Genomic DNA, 23,951 nt, shown 5'->3' on the forward strand with positions numbered 1-23,951 from the left:
TTTTTCCAAGAGGTCTCCTCCTGATTGGTAATGTATTCCTACAGTAAAAGTAGAGAGGCCTGCTGGTCGCGGCTCTGCTAGAATTTAGAGGTTGACAAATTGGAAAAGGTGTTTTTGGAAGGTAGAGCGTGCGCCGGCTTCTACCTGTATGTAAAATGTGATTTATCAAGAGAGTGGACAGCTCATGTCACTGCCTTCTGATCCAGTCTAATAAATACTGAACGCTCTATAGGCCCCGGACTCCCCGCTGACCCTACAACATCTGCTCCGGCACTTACTACTTAATACATTAGCTGTGAGAACAGGGCAGGTGTTTTCAGCTGGAGCCAGAGAACATGAAAAACAGATTGTGCCTCCGGTTCATGCAATTGAATTAAAATGAGTCACCCTCAGCTTTTCTCATAAAATAAAAACACAAATAATGTTATGGCATGAAGGACAGGTGGGAATATTTCATCAGTCCGCTTGAAGGTAGCAAGAAAACCCCCCAAAATAATTGAGTGCAGCTCGCATAAGGAATCCATTATGACCTGAAGATTCCTGAGATAGATATATACGTATATATAAATCTCCCTTAATGAAAACAAAGGCTTACTATGCAATATAAATTGCTTTCCACCATATTATAGCCATAGTGCAGCTCTTTGTGGTGTTTCTTTGATGTTTACGCAACCAGCTGAGCCTCATTCACGTCATGGCCTTTACATTGTAGACTACAAAAGAAACACTCGAAAGGTCAAGTCATGATAGTACTTGGGTACACAAGTAAACATTTTCCAGCTATAAGCTCTAGAAATTAAAGGAATTGGGAATAGATTTGGGAGCAGAGTCATTAAGTGAATTCCCAGGAGGCAATGGGAGAGGTTGACCACACTGATTACAAAGCACATGATAAATATGAGCTGTTATGTGAGATATGCTGATTACGTTATACTTAACTGGTGGTTTGTTTTGTCCCCCGGAGAATTTCATTTGTGATCTTTATACAGTCGGTGTTTTATTATACCGTGAAACTTTTGTGCAACATTGGTCATGTTGCATCATTCTTTTTAAATGTCCATTTCACCCAAATTATGTAAAACAAAACAAACACTGGCGATCTCTGTACTTACTCTTGGACTGTAACTGACCTGATTAGACTGAGTGTGAATTAGACCTAGCATGACTTGGCTCCCAGGACCGGGGGAGATGACGAGGAGTTGAGAGGATCTGTGAAAACTGTTGGTGTTTTGATTGTCAGAGAAATGGTTCAGGTTTTGATAGATCTGCCTCTAATTTCTGTACACTCCAGTGCAATGTGCAAAATTTTGTTTGTGTTACTGCTCATTGAATGAAACAAGATGAGGTTTTTTGACCATGTCAAGAAGGAGGTTTCTTCCTTTGGAGAGTTGCATTGGAACATCTTTCTAAAGAACTTATAGACAGATATTTTATAGCTCAAAACACCAAACCTTCTGTTGACAGGAATTGGGTTTGGACCTTCTGACCGTCATCGCTATCATCATGGCTAGTATGGCTACACATGAACATTTATTGTTTCCAAAAACAAAGATGTTTTTTAGCCAGAGTGATGCACTTGGTTTCCTCTTTATGATGAACAAGGGCATTTTAGCTCATTTTGAAGCAGTCCCTCTTACACTGTGCTGCTGCGGTACAAATACTCATTAGTGCATATAAAATTGTCCCCAACAAATGCACAATGCACTCTTGAGCAGAGTAGCGTTTTGTCAAAACTCCACTGCCCATGTTGTTTAGGGAAAGAATTTAGCCTTTTAAAAATGATGGTATATTTTTGAGCTGTCTGGAACTAAGTTGGAACAAAGCGATTTGGGACTTAGTGGTGCAAACATGCTGACTGAGTCTGAGAAATGCACTGATGTGTTGTTAATTTTGGCCTTTTTTTGTTTTGGGCTTTGTAGGCGGCAACAAAATGAAGCCAGATATATATCCTTTAAGTTCTATTATGAAAGAATTATCTCATTGCAACAACTCATCAAATACACTTAGGCCAAACACATGCAGCTGATTTATATAAGAGCTGGTGTTGAGTTTGGCAGTGGACCAGGTAAAAAGTGATTTGGTTGTTGCAGATCCAGGCATTTAAAAAAAAAAAAGTTTCCAACATTGTGAGATATGGTCAGCGACTCATTTACTTCATCTTGACTGTTGCACTTTTGTGAATGGGAGAGGAAAAAAAGAAAGAAAATCAGACACATGTATCTCATTACTGTCCATCACTGATTATTTTGATACAGATCTCGGTCCCAATCCAATATAAAGAAATTTTGTCATTAATATACAAAAAATGATATTTTTCTGGAGCCTCACGAGAGGTCTAGTTCCAGACTGGAGTATATGTAGCTATGACTTTGGAGTTTGCACTCAAGCTCACCTGTGTGGGTGTAACACAGACTGAAACCACATTTAATTTCTCTTGTCTGTGGAGTAATGTGCTGCGGATCATAACCTCGGGATAAAGTCATATCAGACGAAGTATTTGAAGCATATCACAAACCCAGGATACCTCAAATTGAACCCTGTCATTCATTTCCTTCAACAATGTATGCGCTTTTTTTTTTTTTTTTTTTTTTGGGACTCTTGTGTCTTTCTCTTCCATATGAGCTTGGCTTTATGTTATACACAGCAATGCTCAGCCATCTGGTTTTCATTTCCTGTGAGGTTCAAGATGGTTGGAGAGTTTAACAAAAGGAGCCTCGTTTGAACCGGGGGCTAATGTAGTCAGGATGGAATCTGTCACTCAGTCTATTGCATGTTGATGACTAAGAGCAGTTTCAGCTGTAAGCAGTCCATGATTTATGGACACTGAGTGAACTCTTGTAAGCAAACGCCAACTAGGAGTTCACAGCAGCAAGTGGGCCCTTTTTTTTGGCCGTGGCTCGCCTGCATTTTCTTTCCATTCATGCCAAAGTATTTCGCACGGCAATTAGCTCCATCCTCATTTGGGTCTGCAGTCCCACAGGGTTAGCGAAGCCATTTATCATCCTCAGGGCTTGGAACTCCACAGCTCCATCTCAGGTAGTTTCTGTAAACAGTCATCGGCCTGGCTCTTTCCATTTCACTAAATGAGAAGGAGATACAGTAGTTTTGAGGTCCTGCTATCCATCCATCTGTCGATTGCTTTGCTTTTTCTCTACAGGTGTGAAGGCAAAAGGGAAATGTCATTTCACATGGCTCATTTGTCATATGGTAACTACATAGTTAGAGTGAATGGAGTGATGACAACAAGGCCCCCTTGCTTTTTTTCAGGGGGTCAACTGCTTTGGATTTTGAGTGTAGAGTGCGGGCATGACTGAAGACTGTTCTGGCTAATGAGGAACACGCTTAAAAGAAAAAGGACACAGTGTCTTTTTGCTTTTAGACATTATTAATATTAAGTCTTGTAGTGAGCAGGATTTATAGAGTTTTTAATAGCAGACCTGACATTTAATGCATAATGTTTACATGGATAAAGATGTAAGATATGAAACCTTGTTAGGCACACATTAAAGAACTAGTCATATTTTATTCTGATCTATGTGAATTGAGTTATATTGAAACATAAGTGTTGGCTCTGCTACAAGGATTTATATAGCTTCCAAATGCCTGTGGGGCATCATTAAAACACATATTTGAGCAGGCAGAGCCATAAACATGTGCTGGATGCAGTTTTTTTGTGTTCCTAGCCCAAATATCTTCAGAAGCAGCCAGGAAAATAATTGAACTACAATATGTGCATTTTTCTATTTTCACATCTATCCTTGGAGAGCCATTAGGCCTACTCTACAAAGAGCCTGCCAACTGATTCCGAATCCATCATTTGTTGAACCGATATTTTGTGGTCTCTGTCGCCGCTATGTCTTTATCAATCAGAATTAAGGAATTAGATTAAGCTCTTTGGTTTTCTCCTCCTTCAGTGGAGTCACGCTGCAGTGCAGGCCCAGGGGTTACGGGGAGTATCAGAGGGGACTAATTGTCAAGGTTATGTCTCAGCGGATGATTGATGTGAGGCCAGGCTGTTTTTGTCAGCCTGTCAGGTGGCTGGAATGTTTAATGTTCTCATTATTGGTTGCTCTGTTGTGTATATTTCTCTGTCAGCGCCGCTGAGCCATCTGAACTGCCAGAGCACTTCAAAGGCCTGCAGGTCATCCGTCTTCCCCCTGACGCCCTGAATGTTCAGCCTCAGCTGAGTGCTGGTGATTTGTTATGACTTGAGAGCCAGCTGACAGACAGGTCTCCTATAAAAAAACATGCACCCATTTCCCTTTTGTCGTGCAGAGAAAGCATCGCTGCTCCTGTAACGTGGTGGTGGGGGGGTGCACACGACTGTCACAGGAGGCTGACACCTGACAGTTGTGTCATCTCACTAATTTGCAGACAGGACAACTTGAAGTATTTCTTCTTCTTTTTTTTGCCTCAATGTGGATTTTTGGTTTTGGTGTCACACACTCTCATGGGTCACCATCTGCTGTGAAGCGCCACGAGGAACAAAGCTGAAAAGGGATCTCTATATTAAGGCACATTTTCATATTCATCGTTAGTCCAAGGCTTTGTATGCACCATGTGATGGCACTGAGCAGAGAGCATCATGGGAAGAGAACAACACTGATGGCTGCAAAGCCAGTCTTGTAATGAAAAGTGAGAGGTGAGACGCTAAAGACAAGAGAAGGGGAAAACAGAATCCAAAATCTCAATTCTTTTCCCAGGCCCTTTACAAGATTGATTGTTTTCTGCTGATCTAATTTTGGATCGTATGAAAACAGTCCATTTGTCTTCAAGAAAAATGATGTGCCACATGCTGCAGATGGAATTTTTTTTGAAAGCTGAAAAAGATTAAAGAGAAACTCTGCTCCTCAGCCCTAATCACGAGCTGTAGATTACTCTGCCGATTTAACCAGATGGCAGGCTCGATTCTGCAGGCTCTCCTGTATATTAATGAACAGCAGTCTGTTATATTTGACTTAGGTAAGTGAAATGTCCATCACCTGTAATGGTCTGCCAGCTGGCATTATGCATTTTGCACCACTTTGGGTCCTACGTGGCATTTTTCATTTCGCCGCGCTCTTGAAGGAATATTTTTGTTCCCTGCTATTTTCCATCATTGTCACTGTTCTGGTAAATATTTTTCTTTCACCAGGAAGAAAAGTCTCCAAGTTGTGTCCACAGCTAATTTCCTCTCATAGGTCAAGGCAATAATTCTGGCACTAAAACTGTCGCGCCGGGCGAAGCACACAACTTCGATATTAACGTGATTAAGTTAGCCTGTCGACATGACTGCAAACATGGCAACACACTATGTTAACAAACCTAATAATAAGAAGTGGGGGAGATAAAGTGGAGAGAGATGGCTGCACAATCTCTGGCCGCTGGTGTGTCTGGTACACGAGCCGCTGACCTTAAAGAACGGCTTGTGCGGCTTTTAGTCTATTGTTAGTTGGTGTGCGAGTGTTTCCTTTGTCTCCTCTCTCTGCTGCGTTAAATTGTTTTATTTACTTGTGACTGTATCGGCTTACCGCTCGCGTCTTTTAAAAGCAGTCTGCTAACTGTCTTCGTCTCAGAATGTCAGGCTGACGGCACTGCAGAAAACTTAAAGAGGCAATGAACACATGTTTGCCAGCCCGAGCGCCCAGAAACTCCATCCCATGAATATGCCAAGCCTAATTTTAAACCAACAGTGGGGGGAACTTTGGCTCGGTTTCCTAACCAAAGAGCACGAACAGCGAGGAAGAACAATGCCAGTGTGTCATACATTTAAACACTGTTAAATTAAAGGCTGTTTACTGTTCGCAGAGGCCATTCATCTTGCTCAACGTTAGTCTGCTTCTTGCAAATTTGTCAGTAAGAGCTTCCACATGCCAAGACCAGGAGGGGGGGAAAAGCTGGGGTTATCAGAGGAGGGTTTTCATAGCGTGTCTCTTCAGTCAGCCTGTAGTTAATTAGCCACCTCCACACAATAAGGCCATAAGTCATTAATCACCCGGACCCTAGCAGAAGTCAGCTCGCTGTGAGCAAGACGTTGTGGAGACAAAAAGTTTGCCGCCTATGACAGACTTCAAAATGGCCCCTGTCAGTGGTGTGTAAATTATAGGGCATGTTGAGTGCTGAAAGACAAGGGCCCACTGTTTGACTCACTGTTGCTCTTTCCTTTGCTTTGTGTGTTGACAGACTCTCTTCGAGGGAAAATTCCCCTTTTTTTCCTCCCTTTCGCATTGGCTGGCTCGTTACTGTAAAAGACTTCATTGTGAGTATACAACAGCACACACAAACAAGTTATCCACATTAAGATAATCTCAGTCCACCATGCTCACTTCCTTGGCTTTATGATGCCTCGCTGGAGTTAATAGAAGAAGACAAGCTCCAAAGGTCAACGGCTCAGTAAGATCCAGCCTCAACTTTGTATTCCTACCGTTTACTTTGCTTGTCAAAGGGAGGAAATGATGGAGAGATGATAAATATGGGGCTTGTTTGGAGAAGCAAAAGCCTTTCTGCTGTAAAAATAAACCACCACGTTTCCCGGCATGATGGGAGACACACTTCTCAGCTGATTGAACATGCAAAAGGTCATTGTTTTTTTTTTCCTTGTGTGTCTGTAAACAGAGATCTGCCTGCCTTTCCAGTGTACATAAGCACTGGAGGGGAGTTTATTCAGAGAAACAAAAGTTTATGAAAGACGGGGAAAATCTCGTGATTGGGTCTTTTAACATCGGTGACAAAAGGGTGTTAAATTCATTATATGACTGCAACATGTTTAACAAGTGTTTGAAAGCTGGCTGATGTGTTTCTGATGCATGAACACGTGTGAAAAGTCCATTTCCGTACACGACCGTGGCCGTTCTGAGGGGGGGGGGGGGAGCAGCTCAGCATAGCAGGCATGACATCCACGGCCTTCAACCATAACACAGCATAGAGGGCTGAACACATGGCGTGCAGCTGTGCAAAAGTGACCATTTTTAACATCAACATGTGTCTGCGACAGGCCGCGCTGTGCCGATCTGTTCTCCCCCGCAGGTGAAAAGGCCGTGGGTCCTGCTCACGCTGCAGTTCAAGGCAAGAACAGGTGGGGCCGACCCCGTGATTCAACATGGAGTCACAAAGCCGTCCAGCGTCTCATCTCCTGACAGCATTTTATATTCAAACATGTGGGAAAGACATCCTCTGTCACGGGGGAAAAAAGATTGATAGACTTGAGCATGGTAGGATAGATGCATGTGAAGCCCACTGGGCCAGCTAATGTAATAAACAGAGACCTACCAATTACCTCTATCCATACCATGCAGCACGTTCCCCCCTGCAACTTCTACATCACCTAAATTATTTTCTCTCCTGAAGATAAAATATATCGTGAGAGTTCAACTAAACCAAATTTGAACATTATTGATGCAGTACGGCAATATAAATACTGACTTCTTATTGATTGCACAACAAAACTCACATTGAGCAACTTGCTAGTGTTGGAGCTAACCTATTTTTTTTATGTCGTTTAGATTAGCATTACGGTTACATTATACAGCATTTTTATTTATCTGGCTCTGTTGTTCAGGTTGACAACATATTTAAGTTTTTGTCTTTAAGCCAATGGTGGCAGATTAAAACATAAGTTCTTATACCAACACGACTGCACTTTAATACTGGGATCAAAGCAGCATGTTAACTTTAGAAACACTGTACCACTTCACCACACCCAAACACATAATAATGGAGTTGGATGCAGACATTACTGTAGGAGATGTGCTTGAAAATTTACAATATTTGTCAACTTTGTTTATGACAACACATTTGACACATGTTTTAATATATAGTCACTTCACAATCTGTTTAAACAGCAGGCCAAACGTATGGCTAAAGCCACAGGTGTGTTGTAGCCTGTAGTAATAAACTTTTATATCTGCTTACAACATCTAATAGACTATTACAAGGCGATATAAACGTTTATCAACCATTTTTACTCTTCTTATAAATACTTGATGAGGTTAAAGTAAAGTGTTACAGGGACGACATTCATTTAATCACACTGATATTCCTAACAGCATGTGATAGTTTTTATATCTGTCTGTCTTAGACATGGCTGATAAGTGTCATTTGGGATCCTGCGTGTGTGTTTGTGTAATTCCCATGTCTGTCATGGAAAAAACTGATTTTTTTAAGCAATATGCTTACATTATATAACCTACATAAAAGCATAATATACTTTAAATCCATTAAAAAAATGAGCGATTAAGATTTCACACAAGAATCAACTTGGCTATAAAATCAGATGACTTTACATGTATCATGTATCATGCATTCATCCCTACAATGTATCTATCATCTCATACTGATAAGTTAAATCTGAGTAATTGATTGGCTGGTTCATATGTCCATACACGAGAGGATGTGCGATGTTAATACTAGTGTCACACACACATCTGGTAAATGGCGAGAAATAATGTTCGCGGGTCTTAATCCAATTTGTTCACATCACATTGTTGTGCTGTTTGTAAATGAAAAAGGATGCATGACATATGATCTACGCCGACTTCATGGCTGACTGGCTGCAGTGCTGAATTGTGGGTTTGGGGCTTTGTTACCATCTATCACTGAGCTATGTTTAGGACTCATCTACATGAAGGATGGGTGGACTTGATGAATATGACGTCTGACCATTAACGATGGTGATTTTATTGCTGGAGAACAGCCTGATTTAGAGAGGACGGATAATGACACTGTTGAGTTGATTTGTTTTAAAATGCTGATTAAATAGTTAGGCCTCGCTTTATTTCATGCCCTCCGCTCCATGGCTTCATTACAGCGATCACAAAAGCAGTGGAAAACGTCCCACATCTGGTGTCATCGTAAATCTTTGTTTAGGCCAGCTCCTCGCTGCTATCAGTGGCTCGTTTGTCTTCGTTAATGAAACAATAATGCATGAGCTCATGATTGAGAGGATTCAGCATGTTTTGATGGGCCCAAGAGATATTGCATCTCTGAACACACACACACGCACACTGTCCATACTGTGGCTGCAGCACTGAGGCTTGTGAGTGTTTTTGGCTTCCTGTCACTGCAAGTTAATAAAATAAACGCTCACAGAAATCTAAAGAAATCTTGTTTCTGCGTCAGCCTCACACCATGACAAGGACCCACGAAGCTGAGGTTGTAAACAAAAGGAAAATGTGTTAGATTCTACCATGAGTGTCCACAATAAAACTGGATATATGGTTTTATGTGTGTTTATGTTTACCACACCCTCTAATGTGGCTCAATTAAATAAATTAATAATACACATTTTAAAAAGCATACACACACAGTAACCTTTCACAAGCCTGCTGTCTGAAGCTAAAAAAAAAAGAACTGAAAAAATGTTGGAGATAAATTCCTCATTAAAACTTTTTGACCTTGTTAGAACTGATAACTCAATATAAACATTGTAGTAAATTAGTTTAAAAAAAAATAATCTCCTCTATATATAAAAAAAACGACGTTGTGAGAGCTGTCTGAGGCGTTAAAAATGCCATCCAGGTATAAACGGGCTTCATCAAACGTTTGGCTCCCCACAAAATAAATCGAAGTCAATACTGAAGAAGCTGCTTTCATTGATTTTCCACGTCCATCACTCTGTCAGGTCACGCGGCACAGGCAGCTCTCTAACGCGGCGCAGAATTAAAATAACTTTTTCAAAGAGTAGGAAGATTAAAATCCACCATTATCGCTTAATGTTTTTTTTTTTTTTTTAAGGATAAAAGAAAAAACAAGTTATACAGGGAAAGAGTTTTATGGATGCACAGCAGGAAAACAAAACCCAATATTCTCCCCTGTGTAAAATAATGCACATTGAGGCTTTTCAAAGTTATATTATAATTATTTTTTATTTTAGTCACGCTTGAAGCTATCGCAAATAAATACAGTGATCCCCACATGGATCCAGTCCCTGCATGAAGTACAATATAAAACTCATTGGGCCTAAATCTCCTTTATAAATGTATAATTCTTTGTCTCTACTGGTATCCTAAGGCCGAGGCTGTTGTCAGTCTTTGTCCATACAAGGCGTAGGGGGAGTAGTAAGGCCCGGTGGCAGCGGGCACCGGCACCGGGGCCCCGGTGGGCAGGGGGCTCTTTGAATAGGGGTGATAGCGGCTGCTCAGTCCGAGGGGGTGGTGGGGGCCCCTGAGGGCCAGCGCGCCGGGGCTGCCCGGGCTGCCGTTAGGAGGCATATGCATGTGACAAGCCATAGCAGCGGCGGCAGCGGCGTTGGCCAGAGAAGACGACCCCGCGTACCCAGATATCAACTTCTCCGTGCCGGCAAAGGCCGTGTGAGTCCGCAAGTGGCTGAGCAGCTCCTCGGAGGAGGAAAAGCGCTTATCGCAAGGTCCGTTTGCAGACACCCAGTTGCACACGTGCGGGAGGGGGTCATTGGGCAGCATAAACCCGTAAGGATACAAGGGATGTCCGCTGAACGACGGGGCCGAGGTGTGCACGCCGTGTAGCGGGTGCGTGGGGTACATGAGCTGGTATCCAGATTTGAGCGCATTGGCGGCCGCAGCGGCAGCCGCAGAGTCATGTGCGCAGTTGGCGCTGGACGCACCGGACAAATGGCTTGTGCAGTGGTAGCTCAGGCAGTAGGGGTCTCGACACAGACTGGCAGACATTAGAGACGGTGGAGACGCTCCAGCCAAGGGACTCGTCCCTTTACTGCATCCCAGTTGGCTGGCGAACTGTGCGCTCAACAGCTGGCTGCTAGATTTGGTGGGGTCAAGGGTCATTCCGTGAGGGAGGAAGGGCTGCGGGTAACCTGCGTAGGCACCCGCTAAACTTCCAGGGTATGAAATACCAGCAGGTGGCAAAGGGAAAACTGTATGGCCGGGCTTATAGGGGGAAACGGGGGCCACCAGTCCAGAGCCGAGCACGGAGGAGGAGGTCACAGATGGAGAGTCTGATGTAACAGTCTTGGATCCAGATGTGTTCTCCAGGTGCTGGCTGCCATCAGAGGTAATTCCACTTATCCTATGGTTACCGTTACTCTCCGTCGTACTGCTTTTATTGCTATCAGACTCCTTCTTGTCCTCCTTGTCCCCCGCTTTGCCTTCAGGCGGCAGTGGAGAGACTGAGGTGCAGGAGCTGGGACTGCCTGTCCTGGGGGTGAACGGCTGGCAGGTGGCGCTAGGAACTCGGAAACTGGTTTTATCTCCACTCAGGCTGCTGCTCGAGTCCTTCTTCTCTGAGGATTTGGAGTAAGGTTTGAAGCTAGACTTGTCTTCGTTACCGATGTCGCTCATTTTCAGCGGACCGGATTTGGTCTCCTTGTCACTAGATCCATTGGAGGTGACGGAGGACAGTTTGGAGGAGGACGGCGGGTCCGGTTTCCCGATCTGAGAGCACGTTTGAGCCAAAAGAGCCAGTGGACTTTTCTTGGCATCCAGCTGTGAAATAAGACACAAACAAATTAATAAAATTGCCATAAAGCATTCGCAGATATTATCTTTAGGCTTATTACGCACATGGAATCTCCGCATATTTGCGCATAAACTTATCACTGGATCTAACACAACAACTCAGCATAATGAAGAGGGAGCGTAAGACATACACACACACAGAGACACACACATACACACACACACAAGCGATTTACACGCGACACATTATAAGATTGTACAACTGCAACACGTCCAAAACCATCCCCTTACAAAACAACAATACAAAATGTTATTGATATTTAGAAGCGAGTCCAAATTCTACGCCTCGATCACTTTATAATTTCAACGCACAAAAAAATAAGATGAGGAAAAAAAATCAGAGAAACGAACTCGAAACCAGGTTGAGAAATTTGCAATAAAAGAGTCAATTCAGAGCCACTGGATACAATCTTTAGTTACTTTGTCCACATGAATTCACTGATCTTTCTCCGGAGTCCGGTGGTTTCGGAGTCAAACACTCCGAAGCGACTGGACTGGACACCCGTGTGCGCAAAAAGAGAAAAAAGAACAAACGTTTTCACAAAAATCACAGTGGTGCTTACCTCGATGGGACTGACCGGGGTGGACGGTAAAGGTTGGAGGTATTCCGGGTGTAAAATGTGTCCTGCCCGAGCGGTAAGCATTTTCAAAACCTTGATGGGAAGACGACTGGCTTGGCGAGAAGGGTCTGCGGGAGAGACGAAGTTGTGGACGGATAGGTGGCTGATCTTCACTGCGCCCTTCTCTCCCGTGGAGCCGCTCTCCCAGGCTGGATTCGTGCTATTTCTCAGGACAGAGATCGTGGGCGATGTGATCATGACCCAATTCTCGTGGAAATGGTTGAGAAATACATGTGTAGAGAGTAAAAGAAAGCCAAAACGGGTTTAAAAGCAGAATAAGAGTAGGAAGAAGAAGACGCCTTCGCCACAGATCAAAAGAAACAATGTTAAATCCTCAAAAGAGACGCGGAGACGAGTGTGTGTGGGCAGAATCCGTGCGCTTCACAGCCGCATTGCTTCATCCCCAGCGTCGCTCTGACAGTAGTGTGGCTGCGGGTCCGAGAGCGGACTCGGTTTACTTGCAGCGAGGAGGGGGGATCACTCCGCCTCCTCGCGAGCAGCATCTGAATTAGTCCGCAGATCACAGCCGTTTACCGCCTCCCAATCAAAAAGAGATCCCGAGGTGATCGGAGGGCTGAGGCAATGTGACGTCTCCTCTTCACACGGCTGTCTATTTCATACCTCACCCACTCCTAGCGCTTTTAATTTTGACTTTTTATATATATATTATGCGTCTCTGCGTAATTGGGACTTTGACGCATGCGCCGCCCCTGCGCCTGTGTGGTTTCTTGGATAGGTGGACCACGGATAACCAGAGGATGGAGATCACCAAAAACCCTTGTTATGTCACCTGAGCACAAGATGCATTAAAAAAAAAAATCTATGCAAACTCATCCAAAAGAAAAAGCAAGATATAGAGCAAAGTGACAGCTCTGGACACATTTACGCTAATTGTTCTAACTAGAAATAAATGAATCTGGGCTCATTTTCATTTGCGTAAAAGGACTGCAGGTACCTCCAGCCCAGAATGCCTCGGTCTTTCTATAAATTTCTTTGAAAAATAACTAACGGAGAGCTCTTCTGCTCACATATTCGCCCCAACGTGCACAGATATCCATCGCCTTGTTTCACATTTTCTGCAACTTTCTCCTCTCTGTCACGCAGCCTGTCATCTGTCAGTTCCCTGTCCTGCACGCCAGTTATCTGTCAGCTGTCTGCACTTTTTTTTTTTTTTTGCCTCTTCTCAGTCAGATTCAGGTCAACTGCTATACAGTGAATCCTTGTGAAGTGGAAAGAAGAAGCGATGTCTCTCCCTCTCACTCCTCCATCATCATTTAGGCCTGTTATAGTTTGTCTGCTCTGGTGAAACTCCAAACTGTGATTTGTTTAATTGAAGATAAGAAGCCCACTTCTTTCCCCTTTCGCAGTTCTGCTAAAGACATCTATTTAATATCATGCCATTTATCAAGTGTTTTGTTTTACAGATTAAAAATATTCCTCCACATTTCCGGCACATTCAAGCCAAAAAAAAGAAGAAAATCATCCTTTTTATTCCAAAAGTGCTTAAAAAAGCCTCTTGTGGCTGCTATTAATCATTAAAGCTTCCACATTTCTTCCCATCGAAATAGACCCACTTATCTTATTACTCAATAGCCTATAAATGTCTTGCTGATCAGGCGAAAGTTAAACATATGCAAGTGTTTTTTGATTGATAACAGGGGTGCTGTTTTCGGCAACGGCTGTCAGGCTCTGACACAGCGCTTTGAGTTATTAGGGCAGAGAAGGGCGACCATAAATTTCCACCGTCAGGCAAAAACTCCTTTATTGTGGACGTGATGGATGGCTCGCCGCGGCAGGCACCAAATTCTCGGCTTTATCCTTAAATGGCTGCACTTTTTTTTTCTTTCGTCGCCGTAATTCATTACTTTTAAACAGAAAAAAAAGCTTGAAATCTCCCGCAAGTATTTTCACACAAGGACACGTTTATGAATCACCCCAGAGTCCGTGCAAATAAGTGTTTACAAGCAGGGCTGGGTACCTCAGGTCGCTGATTATACAGGAAACAAGCTTCTATCTGTATATTGCATTTAAAGATTAAGGATGAATATTTTCGTTTAAGGACTATAAGCACTGTGTTTTTTTTCCCTTTCTTTTAAAAAAGTCCCCCAGAGTTCACATCTTGACACAATTTCAATAAAATGATGCCCAAACTCAAACTTTTCTAAATATTAAAAAAGGAAATTAAACCTGAGTGAAGGAATTTCACTTTTATACAACATTTCTTTATTAAGCGAAACCAGTGCAGTTCAGTGTCCAAAATGCAACCTTTTCTTTTCATTCCCCAGAAATTATATATTTTTTATTCATAAAAATGTCAAAATGTCTTCATTAGCCACACTTTCAATAATGACCTTTACAAAACTTTTTATATATATATTTAATTTTATTTCTTTGTGCAGAGTTGCACTGCTGGCTACTGACTGTTTTATCTTTACCCTTCTGGACAAATGATAAACAAAACACCATGAATCTGGGTCTTGAAAAGACAAGGTTATATTTTTTGTTGAAGTATTTTCTTTGAATTTATTCAGGATCTTAGAAAATCTGAATGAGCTAAATAGGTGGATGATCTTGCACTCCTTCCGCAATACTTCTTCTTTGTAGTTGTTTTAAGGGTTAGTCTTGGTGTATGAACTGTGCACCATTAACGTCATACGTGTTAGAGACATCTTCACAATTCTGAAGGTGAAGTCACTGTGACAGAAGCTGCTTCTGTTACTGTGTTGTATAACGTTGTATAACAGCTTTCTAATGGTTAATCTGCATAACAAGGTCATTAGACAAAAACATGTACATTTGATTGTATTTGTTTTGAAACAGACTCTTGATCTGTTTTATTAATTTGTCATATGAATTCATAACTGATCTCTGAATGAAGTCAATACTTTTGTGTTTTTCTTTACCAGAGGTTGCAGGCCAGCAGTGGAGGATTTATCCATGCAGCACGAGGGTAAGTCACAGCTTCACTCTTTGTTATTCTGCTCTCCTTAGACCTGCGCATGTACATTAAAAACACCACAAAGGACCTGTAACTGAAACTATTAAAAGGAGAAAAAAAAGACAAAAAAATTCAGGTGCAAAAGCCCCTGACATATAGCTTTCAGAAAAGGATATGGTCGATAAATGCGACATTATAATGTCAGGCAAATGGAATAAGAAATTCCCCTGACATGACATGAAAATTCACCTTGTGGCAGGCGGCACAGGGCGCGCCACGTCAGCAGCCAGACAGGCCGACTGGATCTGACAGGTAAAAAGGGGAGATGATGGTTAGAAGGTGCTATTGTTTCATGCCACTTTCTTGACCTGTCAGGTCCTGGCGCACAGGCCTGGATGGAGGACCTCCTTGTCACATGAAAACAGTCTTAAAAGGCCGTTATCCAGACTATGGTGATTGCTCCTGTTTAATTGATTTGCTTTGCACTGAGGCCTGTCACATTAATAATGGTTAAGTACAGTCCCAGCGTGTCACACAGAGTGGTGCGTCTATCGGGAAATTAACAGCCTTAACTAACTGCTGTCTGTGAAGCAAGAAGTGTGGGATCATATGAGATGCAGCAGTTTCATACTTGCGCTGAAACTCTGGTTTTGCTGCTCTCTGTTGATGTGCAGCCGCTGTTCATTCTCTTCCTTTGTGACCTCTTCATTTAAGCAGAGATATATACATGGCTATATTATATCCCCTTCTCATTATGGACTACCATCCAGAGTAAAACAGAGAGCCACAGTGACAAGTAAGTGGTGTTGAGTGAATAAGAGTCAGATTACACTCTCCACCACTTCACAGGAGCCTTTGACAGGTCGCAGTAGACATTAAGTCTCTGATATTTCCATGACTGACTGACAGTTTGAAATTGCTCCCATCACCTTGATAGCATGGTAATGCACCTTGCATGTGGACTGTCTTTAAAGTGCAGGAAATTAGACTCCTAGTTGAGAGTCGCCTTTCAAGCAAATATGACAAGAAAATAGACTGCTTTTCTTTAGCACCCAGAGAAGCGGAGGGGAGAAAAAAAAAAGACCCCACAGAAGCTGGCGCAGAATAAGAGGTTATAGGAGAATGTGTCAGGAAGTATTACAGATATTGTGTGTTTAAGACAGGACATTTCAGATACTTAGAAGTCATACCCATTCCCCTTGACTACACCCAAGATATTTTTCTGCACCACCCCTCCTCTCCCCCCTCCCCCATCCCTCTCCCTCCCCGTCTGTGTCAAACACTGTAGCGTTGACTTCATTTGCAAGAGCTCAACTAGGAGCTGACACGAAGAACTTACACTATCTCGCCGGAAGTCAGACGACAGGAGCACAGCATGACAGAGAGAGTTAGAAGAGTTGAGGTGCTGCCAAGATCGCGGCGGTGAAGGGTCTTTTTCACTTTGTCTCCTCAATTAGTTAAAGCTGGTCAGGAGTAGGAAGCAAAGCCTATGGAGATTATATGCTGTCGTCCACTTGCCGTCAGGTGAGTGGGGGATCCTGGCGCGGCTGTAGTCATGCTGTAGAGAGGAGTTAACTTCACCTACGCTCCCTGTTAGCGCTGGAACCAGTGGCTCGGTTCATCCTGACAGCTGCCATATTACTGGTAGAGGACTCTGTGAAAACTTCAAGAAGCTACAGTAAAACCCACTGTACTGTCATCATGACATCCAAGTGTGACACGCGGGACTTGAGTTTGCTCTTTTTTTTATTACCATTAGGGCCCCCGAATAACGATTCTTCTCATCATTGATGAATTTGTTCATTACTTATTTCATAAACTGATCAGTTGTTTGTCAGAAAATTGTGAAAAATGTTGTTTCAAACCCAAAGATCTTGAGTTTACAAATAAATGAAGCAGAAAAAGCATCGAATCCCCTGCATATTCTTTTTGCCTGATGAATTATCCATTATCAAAATAGTTTCTCATGAATTTTCACCTCATCCACTAATGAATTAATCAATTTATCAACCGTCTCACTTGCATTTTACATTAAACCTCAAATGTGTTAAAAAACACACCACAACCCGGTGCATTTGTTTGTCAGTGCACAAGCAATATTCCCCACATCAGTGCACATGCAGCACTGATCCCTCACATTTACTTGTCTAGATTTAATTTATGGAGCCTAAGCCGGGGTGAAAATGTACAGGTAGCGTGTTATGACACTGGAAGCACTGTGCAGGTCGGGATGAATGTCTGTGATGGGCAGATTATTCAGACTAAAGTAGGCCTAAAGAATGATCTTGTCACATTTCACAGGCAGGATTAGGGATACACAGGAGGAGCGCTTCAGTCAGGAATTAGCGTCATGTGGTCGGCTGGAGACAAGCATGCAAGGTATTCGCCGAGACAGGCTTGGACACTTACTGCTCCATTTGTCTACTTAGTAATCAAATACCGAGGTTGATGGTTATTTCGCTGTCGTTTGTGGTTTATGTGATATGTATTCATCTCCAAGTTGTGAAATTGTGTGGATTTCAGAGATCGGAACACCCCGTGGACATCCAGAACCAGGTTCCTTTTTTGTACCCATCTTTATCCATATATTACATGCCATTATAAACACAAATTCACACAAAAAACAGATAATCAGATTCAACACATGATGCCATCACAAAGTGTAGCCCATAGCAGCACCTACTATATTTGTGGCTTTGCATTTTAAATGGGAGGGAGTGTGAGTGTCTCCGGGCTATCAGAGTGAGCTATTACCACGATGATTGAAGAGTGAGGGAGCAAGTGAGCTAAAAGACAAAGTAGAAGCAGCCTGACAAATGAAATCAAACTTCATAAGACCTGCCAGTGGTGTCAGTTGTTATCCATATCTCAAGCGCATTATGGTACTGCAACGCAGCATACTGCCTTCTCATCTGTCGGCTCAAATTCATCACATTCTCGACTGTTTCTTTTAAGTCACAAGTGTCAGTGTGAAGAGGAGTCTTAATTGACAACTGAGTGGCACAGACGTGGACCGCTGCCTTTATTTTGGTGCCAAGAAGGGTTGTGTTGTTTTGATGAGTTATTATTGGCAGAAGCCAGTAGCAGATAGCAGCCGGCCTGGATATGGGAAGTGACATCAGACAGAGAGGAGCTTGTCATTGTCTTCAGGCGAGTTCAATCTAGCTGTAAGTTAGGAACAGCCTGTTGAAATGTCACTCAAAACACTTTCTTATCTTCGGAGGGGAGAAATTGGGGCTGATTTGGTGAAATTTTATCTGAAATTATTTAGACGTTTGGCATCCGTTTTTTGAATAGCTAAAACAGGCTGGCAGGGCTTCAAGAAGATCCTTTCTGCTAAATTAGACTTATTATGTCGAACACAGAAAGCTATCATCAGCCTCCAGTCTTCATATGCGGCACATTTAAGATCTGTAACCTAAATTTGCTGCAGTGTTTCTCAACATATTATTTATTTGTCAAATTTCACCAGAGGACTGACTCTCTATCATAACATTTGGTAAAAGTAAACATAATTAAAGGCATGTCAGACAACTCCCCATTCCTGCCTTAGCTACACTGCTACCAAAGCGTGCACACATAATTTTTGATCTATGTGTTTTGAAGAAATTCATCTCATAAAAATGGGGTATTTTTAAGCGGATTCAGTGAAATCTATTCACAGTGAGCTCGTGGATCATTCAGGGTAACTAGGACATTGTTTCTAGAAAGTGATGCCGCTGCTGAATTTTTAAATGTATTTTTTATTCATGCAAGCACCGTGGCTCCGGGGATGATGCTGTTGGTTTTCTCTGTCGGCGGATCAGTCTTTAGGTCCACTGCTTTGGTCCAGACTGAAATATCTAGTTCGATACCCATTCATTTTCATGGTCTCCACAGGATTAACCCCACAGACTGTACATTTAGTGCTAATTGGTAAATGTTAGCATGCAGACTCAAAATGACCGACAGGATTAACATGACACTGGTGTAGCATTAGGAAACGAGCCTTATTGCATGCTGATGCCTGGAATTTACTGTAGCTCTAAGCAGAGAGCTGTGCTGTAAACACTACATCTGTTCGCCTCCATTGTACGAGGGTGGAGGCAGCGCTCTCAGGAATGGATGTCTGAAAACACGAGGGAATAAAACAAAACTATACGCATAGATTGCAGTGGAGCTGCGGGTGAGGGAGAAAATCTGTTTGCATAATTTCGTCAAACTGTCCCTTAAATATGATTTGAGGACCGTATTGCACCCGCCATAACAACTAATGTAAACTGTTGTTCTTGATACTATAACCAGCACTCGGAGCACATCTGGCATTTATAACCAGCTCACAGTAAATCAATGAGGCGTCTGTAACGTGGAGCTCAATAGATGCTCTTCATAATCACAATGTTCTCCTTTGATATTCACTCAGCTGGAGTACAGTGTAAATAAATAGCTCTCAGCGCAGTGCGTCTCACTGTACATTGATCACGAGCACGAGACCCCAGGCAACAATGCACAAAAGAAAAATGGCTTCCTTATTTTCACTCATCCGAGGCTCCGTGCAGCCCCTTAATAGACAGAATCAGAATGTCTGCTGCGGTGTTGCAGGCTTTATGAGACCATTACCGCTTTTTATTGTGTATCCCTGGACTAATGGCTTTCTATAGTTCCTCTGATTTACGGCCTGTCAGCTTTGTGGCTGTCCATTAGAACGGGAGGCTGACATCAAGCCAGTGGCTGAAGTGCCCACTGTTAATAAAAATAAGGAAGTCATGTCTCACACATAGACGCCAGGCTGCTTAAACCTCAGTTATAACACACATTCACGGCTGCTTGTTTTCCAGCCTGTTTCTGTCTTCTTTTTTTTTTTACTTCTTAGGTGCTTTTATTAAGTCATTTACTGCGGACAAATATTACACTGTTGCTGAGTGACATAAATGACATATCTACAGTTAGCAGGAAAAATGAAAGTCTGTCATATCCATTAACACTAATGTTTGGAGTGAGCTGCATTAAACTGTGATCCTCGCACTTAAACACATCATTAAATATTAGTTTGTCATTAGGATTTCATTTCGAGCCTTGATTTTTCTGTGTGGTGTGTTAATGGAAAAGGTGTTTCTGTAACATATGACTCACTCACACACACATAGACGAGGTTTACTGGTGCTGACATCAGTTATACTGGGCAAACACCTTTAAAATGAAAGGATAATTCCAGTTTATTACAACTTGTGTCTTTCGGCCATTATTTCTGAGTAACAAAACTAACATTGTACTCAACAAAGTCAACGCTGAGATCTGGAAACATGGTGACATCGCTAAAACGAACCACGCAAGGGCAACAAAAACAGATTTTATTTCATTTTTAAAATATATTTTGGCAGGATTTTTTTTTTTTCAACTTTATTTGACAGCGGACCAGATAGATGCTATGATTATATGGTCAGTATTTCAAACACGAAAGCCACCAGAATGACCAACAATCAGATTTTAAACAAACCTCCCTGGTTAGCTAAATTTGAAGGAGAGAACAAATGCGAACAGTAAATCTTGACCTAAAATAGCCGCCGTAAACATTCTGTGGTTCAACTTCGTCCCGTGATACTTACTGTTGTTGTGGTTGCCCAGTTTTGCTGCACAATGATGTACTGTATAAGTACCAACATTTTTTTACTGTGCTGTTTCCTCCAAGTAAAGTGCTAGCTAGCTAACTGTGTTGTTGTGGCTCTTCGCTGTTTTGCTGCATTCCTGTATCTTTGGAAGTGCTCCGCTGAGTATCACAACTTGATAGAGGCGATGGCCAAAGCAAAACAGTTTAAAGAGACCAATGTCATAATAAACCAAAATAATCCTTTTAAAGAAAATGTTTATGTTCTCTTTGGAAGAAAGTACTATAATGAAACTAGGGAATAGGCCTTTTCACAGAAGACGTTTTGTTATTTGGTTTGATGGTCCAGCTATAATACATGCCGGCTCATTGGCATGACTTCCTGGGACTCTTGAAGAGATTGAACCGTCGTTAATGTTATTAATCAACAATGTAATTAGTTTCACCCGTGCTTTTGAAGCCATAACTAGTCAAAAATGTTTTGATATTTAATATCTGAACCTTTGATCAGAGCCGTCTTTAAGATAAGATAAGATAAGATAATACTTTATTGTCAGATCACTCTGAAATTTGTCTTGCGTCCCATGACGTCCAAGTTTCACACAAATAATAACAAAATACAAAAACACACATTTACAAAAAGCATAAATGTTACCCTCAAAGGTCACATTTAAATTCAGAGCCAGACTCGACTCGGATGGTAATGAGTTCAGACAAATCATTTGCGTGCCCGTTTCCAGGGGCATATTCCAAAAAATCGGAAATGCAAAGATCAGAGATGTGAAATCGAACATTTACCTGCTCTGTGTTACTGCTGCCAGCCAACGTGAACACATGCAGACAAACAGGAAAGAATGTTTAATTTAAAGGGGATCGTAAATGGATCACTATACAAGAAAGCAATCTCAGACTTTTATCTCAGTTGGCTCTTGCATGACCTTTCATACTGCATTTTTTTATGTACAGCTGGACTAACTTTAAAGCCCGTGGAGTCGCAGGACAGCGTTCTTACCTCAGATAATCTGTCCTGAATCTTCCATAAACCTCATTTTATTAGCTCATACACAAGGATCATCCATGTGGAATTAGAGCGCAGAAATTTTAACCGTGACAATTTAACTTCCTTCAGATGTTGCTGACAGGAAATCACGTTGTGCAAAACACAGTCGGCGGTTGTTGTACACCGCCGCATGTGATATGACATAATTAGCGAAATCTACTCTGAAAACCTCAGATATCTCGTCAATACTTCGCTGTCTCTCCCCTAATTGTTAGCGCTGTATCAGAGCCACAGGCGGGGGGTTAGGCAGGTGATCCCCGATGGGGGTGGAGCCGGTCCTGCTTCACACAAAATCAATTCTGGCCTTTGGTGTTGGCAAGCCAGCAGGGTTGGGGGCAAGGAGGGGGAACACATGTCTGACACCTCCTGACTTTTTCATGAGGTAGTGTTTGAAGTTTTAAGCCCCCACAGAGGATTCTTGGGGCGATGAATATAAAAGGGGGTTCAGCTTAAAGCTCAGGCATATTATCATCAATGAAGACCGTTACCCAGTTTGATGAGGAAAGGCAAATATTTTTTATATTTTTATTTTACCATCGCCTCTCGTTTTCAAGACCTCGAAAGATGACTAACAAATAATACGCCCATCAAAGTCTAATTGATGCGAATGCTTCTTCAATAAAGGAAAGCATGTTCTTTCATGATGGACGTGCCTTCATTATAAGCTCCTCTTAAGTCGTCCTTGTCTAGAGTGGTTCTGTTCTTTCTCTGTTCACGCGCTGTGGTGGGCACAAAGAAGAGGAGCATGACCTCAAAGCATCTTTTGTTGCAGAGGCAGTGGAGGGTGGTGGCTGTGATTCATGTGATGGGGTGAGGAGGTGTGGTAGGTACTGAGGAGGGTGGGCCGACAATGACAAGCTCGAGTTCTGCCGTCCCGGTGGTCCTGTCTTTCAGCTGTCCTCCTAATAACTCTACTCTGCACGACTTCTGCAAAAAATGTTTGATAACAGCGGACATGCTCATCTCCAACTATGAGAGTTTGATGTGTGTTTTTGTTTTTAATGATGAGGTTCTTCTTGCCCCTTCGATACAGCTTGGCAAACAGGAAACGTTTCCACTGCTGTTTATTTCTAAAGATATCTCAGAATACAATCAAAAGATTCAGTCTTTGGTATGGATCTGGGTCAGACAGAGTCACTGTAGCCTTTTATGATGCTCTTTACTTTTGGTGCATAACTTCAAGGGTATAACTTTTTTAAGCACCAAAAAAAAATCTTCTACAAATAATAAGGATACTCCCCATCTAATAAATAAACAATTAATTTATTCTAACTAATGTTTTTAATAATGGATAATGAAATGTTTATAAATGCTGTATATACTGTATATTTCTTTTTTTGTTGTTGTACTTTTTAGTCCTCTGGTTTAGCAGAAAAGATGTCACAGGTTATAAAACCTTTATACAGGGTAAGTTAGCAGTGTTGGACACACCCATTTCTCTTCAAAGTGTTTCAGATGTGGTCTGTTTAGCATGAATTGGCAGAACAAATCAATGCAATGAATGATGAATGACATATTAGATATTTAAATGTAGTCATGTACAAGACTGAAATGTCCTGCTATTACTACACAGTAGGATTTTTTTAAAGAAATGACAGCAGTCAACTGGGTTTTATATGCCGGTTATATAAAACATAATAAAAAAAAATCATAAAATAGAGAGACTTGTACATTCCACATGCTTTCCAGTTTTGTCTATTGATGAAAATACAAGCATTCCCCCCCCCCCTTTTATTAAATTTTTCTCTTAACCTCACAGTAATTGACACACATTACATTCAACAGTGCACCAAATCCAAAGAAGTGTCATTTGCTGACTTCCTCTAACAGATGCTGGTGCTCGTCTCATGGAAGTGCAATGTCCTGGATCTGGTGGCGCTGCCATATAACTGCTGTATAAATAGATTCCTATGACAGAGCCATTCATCTCCAGCCATGAAAACATCAACATTAAAAGACAGCTCGCCGAGACCTCTGTGCTTGTTAGGGCAAGATCAGCAGTCCAGATGCCCAAGATGTAAACTCGTGAAGGGAAGATTAATTTATCTGTCATCCCCGCCTTTGACAGGAGTTATAAATCTGATTTAGCTGTTGAGCAGGGGCCATGAAGAAGGGCAGTTGGACATTAAGATTTCAAAGGACTGATATCAAGAAGACTAACTCGTGACTCACGGCCTGCCACAAACGGGTCAAAAGTTCTTGTGGGATGTGGCGTGCATGTGGTGTGATGTTTTGCAATTTTTTTGGGGGAAAAAAAAGGGGCCTCTACTCATCCCTCTTTCTTCCGTGTATTATTTTCAAAATGGTGGCGATCATGTGAGGC

The 23,951-nt window shown here is 42.1% G+C and overlaps 1 protein-coding gene across 1 annotated transcript; it reads right to left on the reverse strand.

Moving 5' to 3' along the window:
* Positions 1 to 9,941: 9,941 nt before the first annotated feature.
* On the reverse strand, positions 9,942 to 12,453 carry LOC311003220 (zinc finger protein 503-like). The gene is made up of 2 exons (XM_083994905.1): positions 11,990 to 12,453; positions 9,942 to 11,393 (listed from the first exon to the last, which is right to left on the reverse strand). Exons 1-2 carry the CDS (start codon positions 12,242 to 12,244, stop codon positions 9,972 to 9,974), a joined length of 1,677 nt encoding a protein of 558 aa, XP_083851031.1. The 5' UTR covers positions 12,245 to 12,453; the 3' UTR covers positions 9,942 to 9,971.
* Positions 12,454 to 23,951: the final 11,498 nt, after the last annotated feature.

The sequence above is a fragment of the Trachurus trachurus genome, assembly GCF_905171665.1.
Source record: "Trachurus trachurus genome assembly, chromosome: 19".
Taxonomy (NCBI): domain Eukaryota; kingdom Metazoa; phylum Chordata; class Actinopteri; order Carangiformes; family Carangidae; genus Trachurus; species Trachurus trachurus.

What these genes read in the sequence shown, in the direction of transcription:
- LOC311003220 (XM_083994905.1), bottom strand. Translation starts at nt 12,244, where the DNA reads ATGATCACATCGCCCACGATCTCTGTCCTGAGAAATAGCACGAATCCA. An exon ending in CCCCGGTCAGTCCCATCGAG is followed by an intron (nt 11,394 to 11,989) that starts GTAAGCACCACT and finishes CTTATTTCACAG; the next exon opens with CTGGATGCCAAGAAAAGTCC.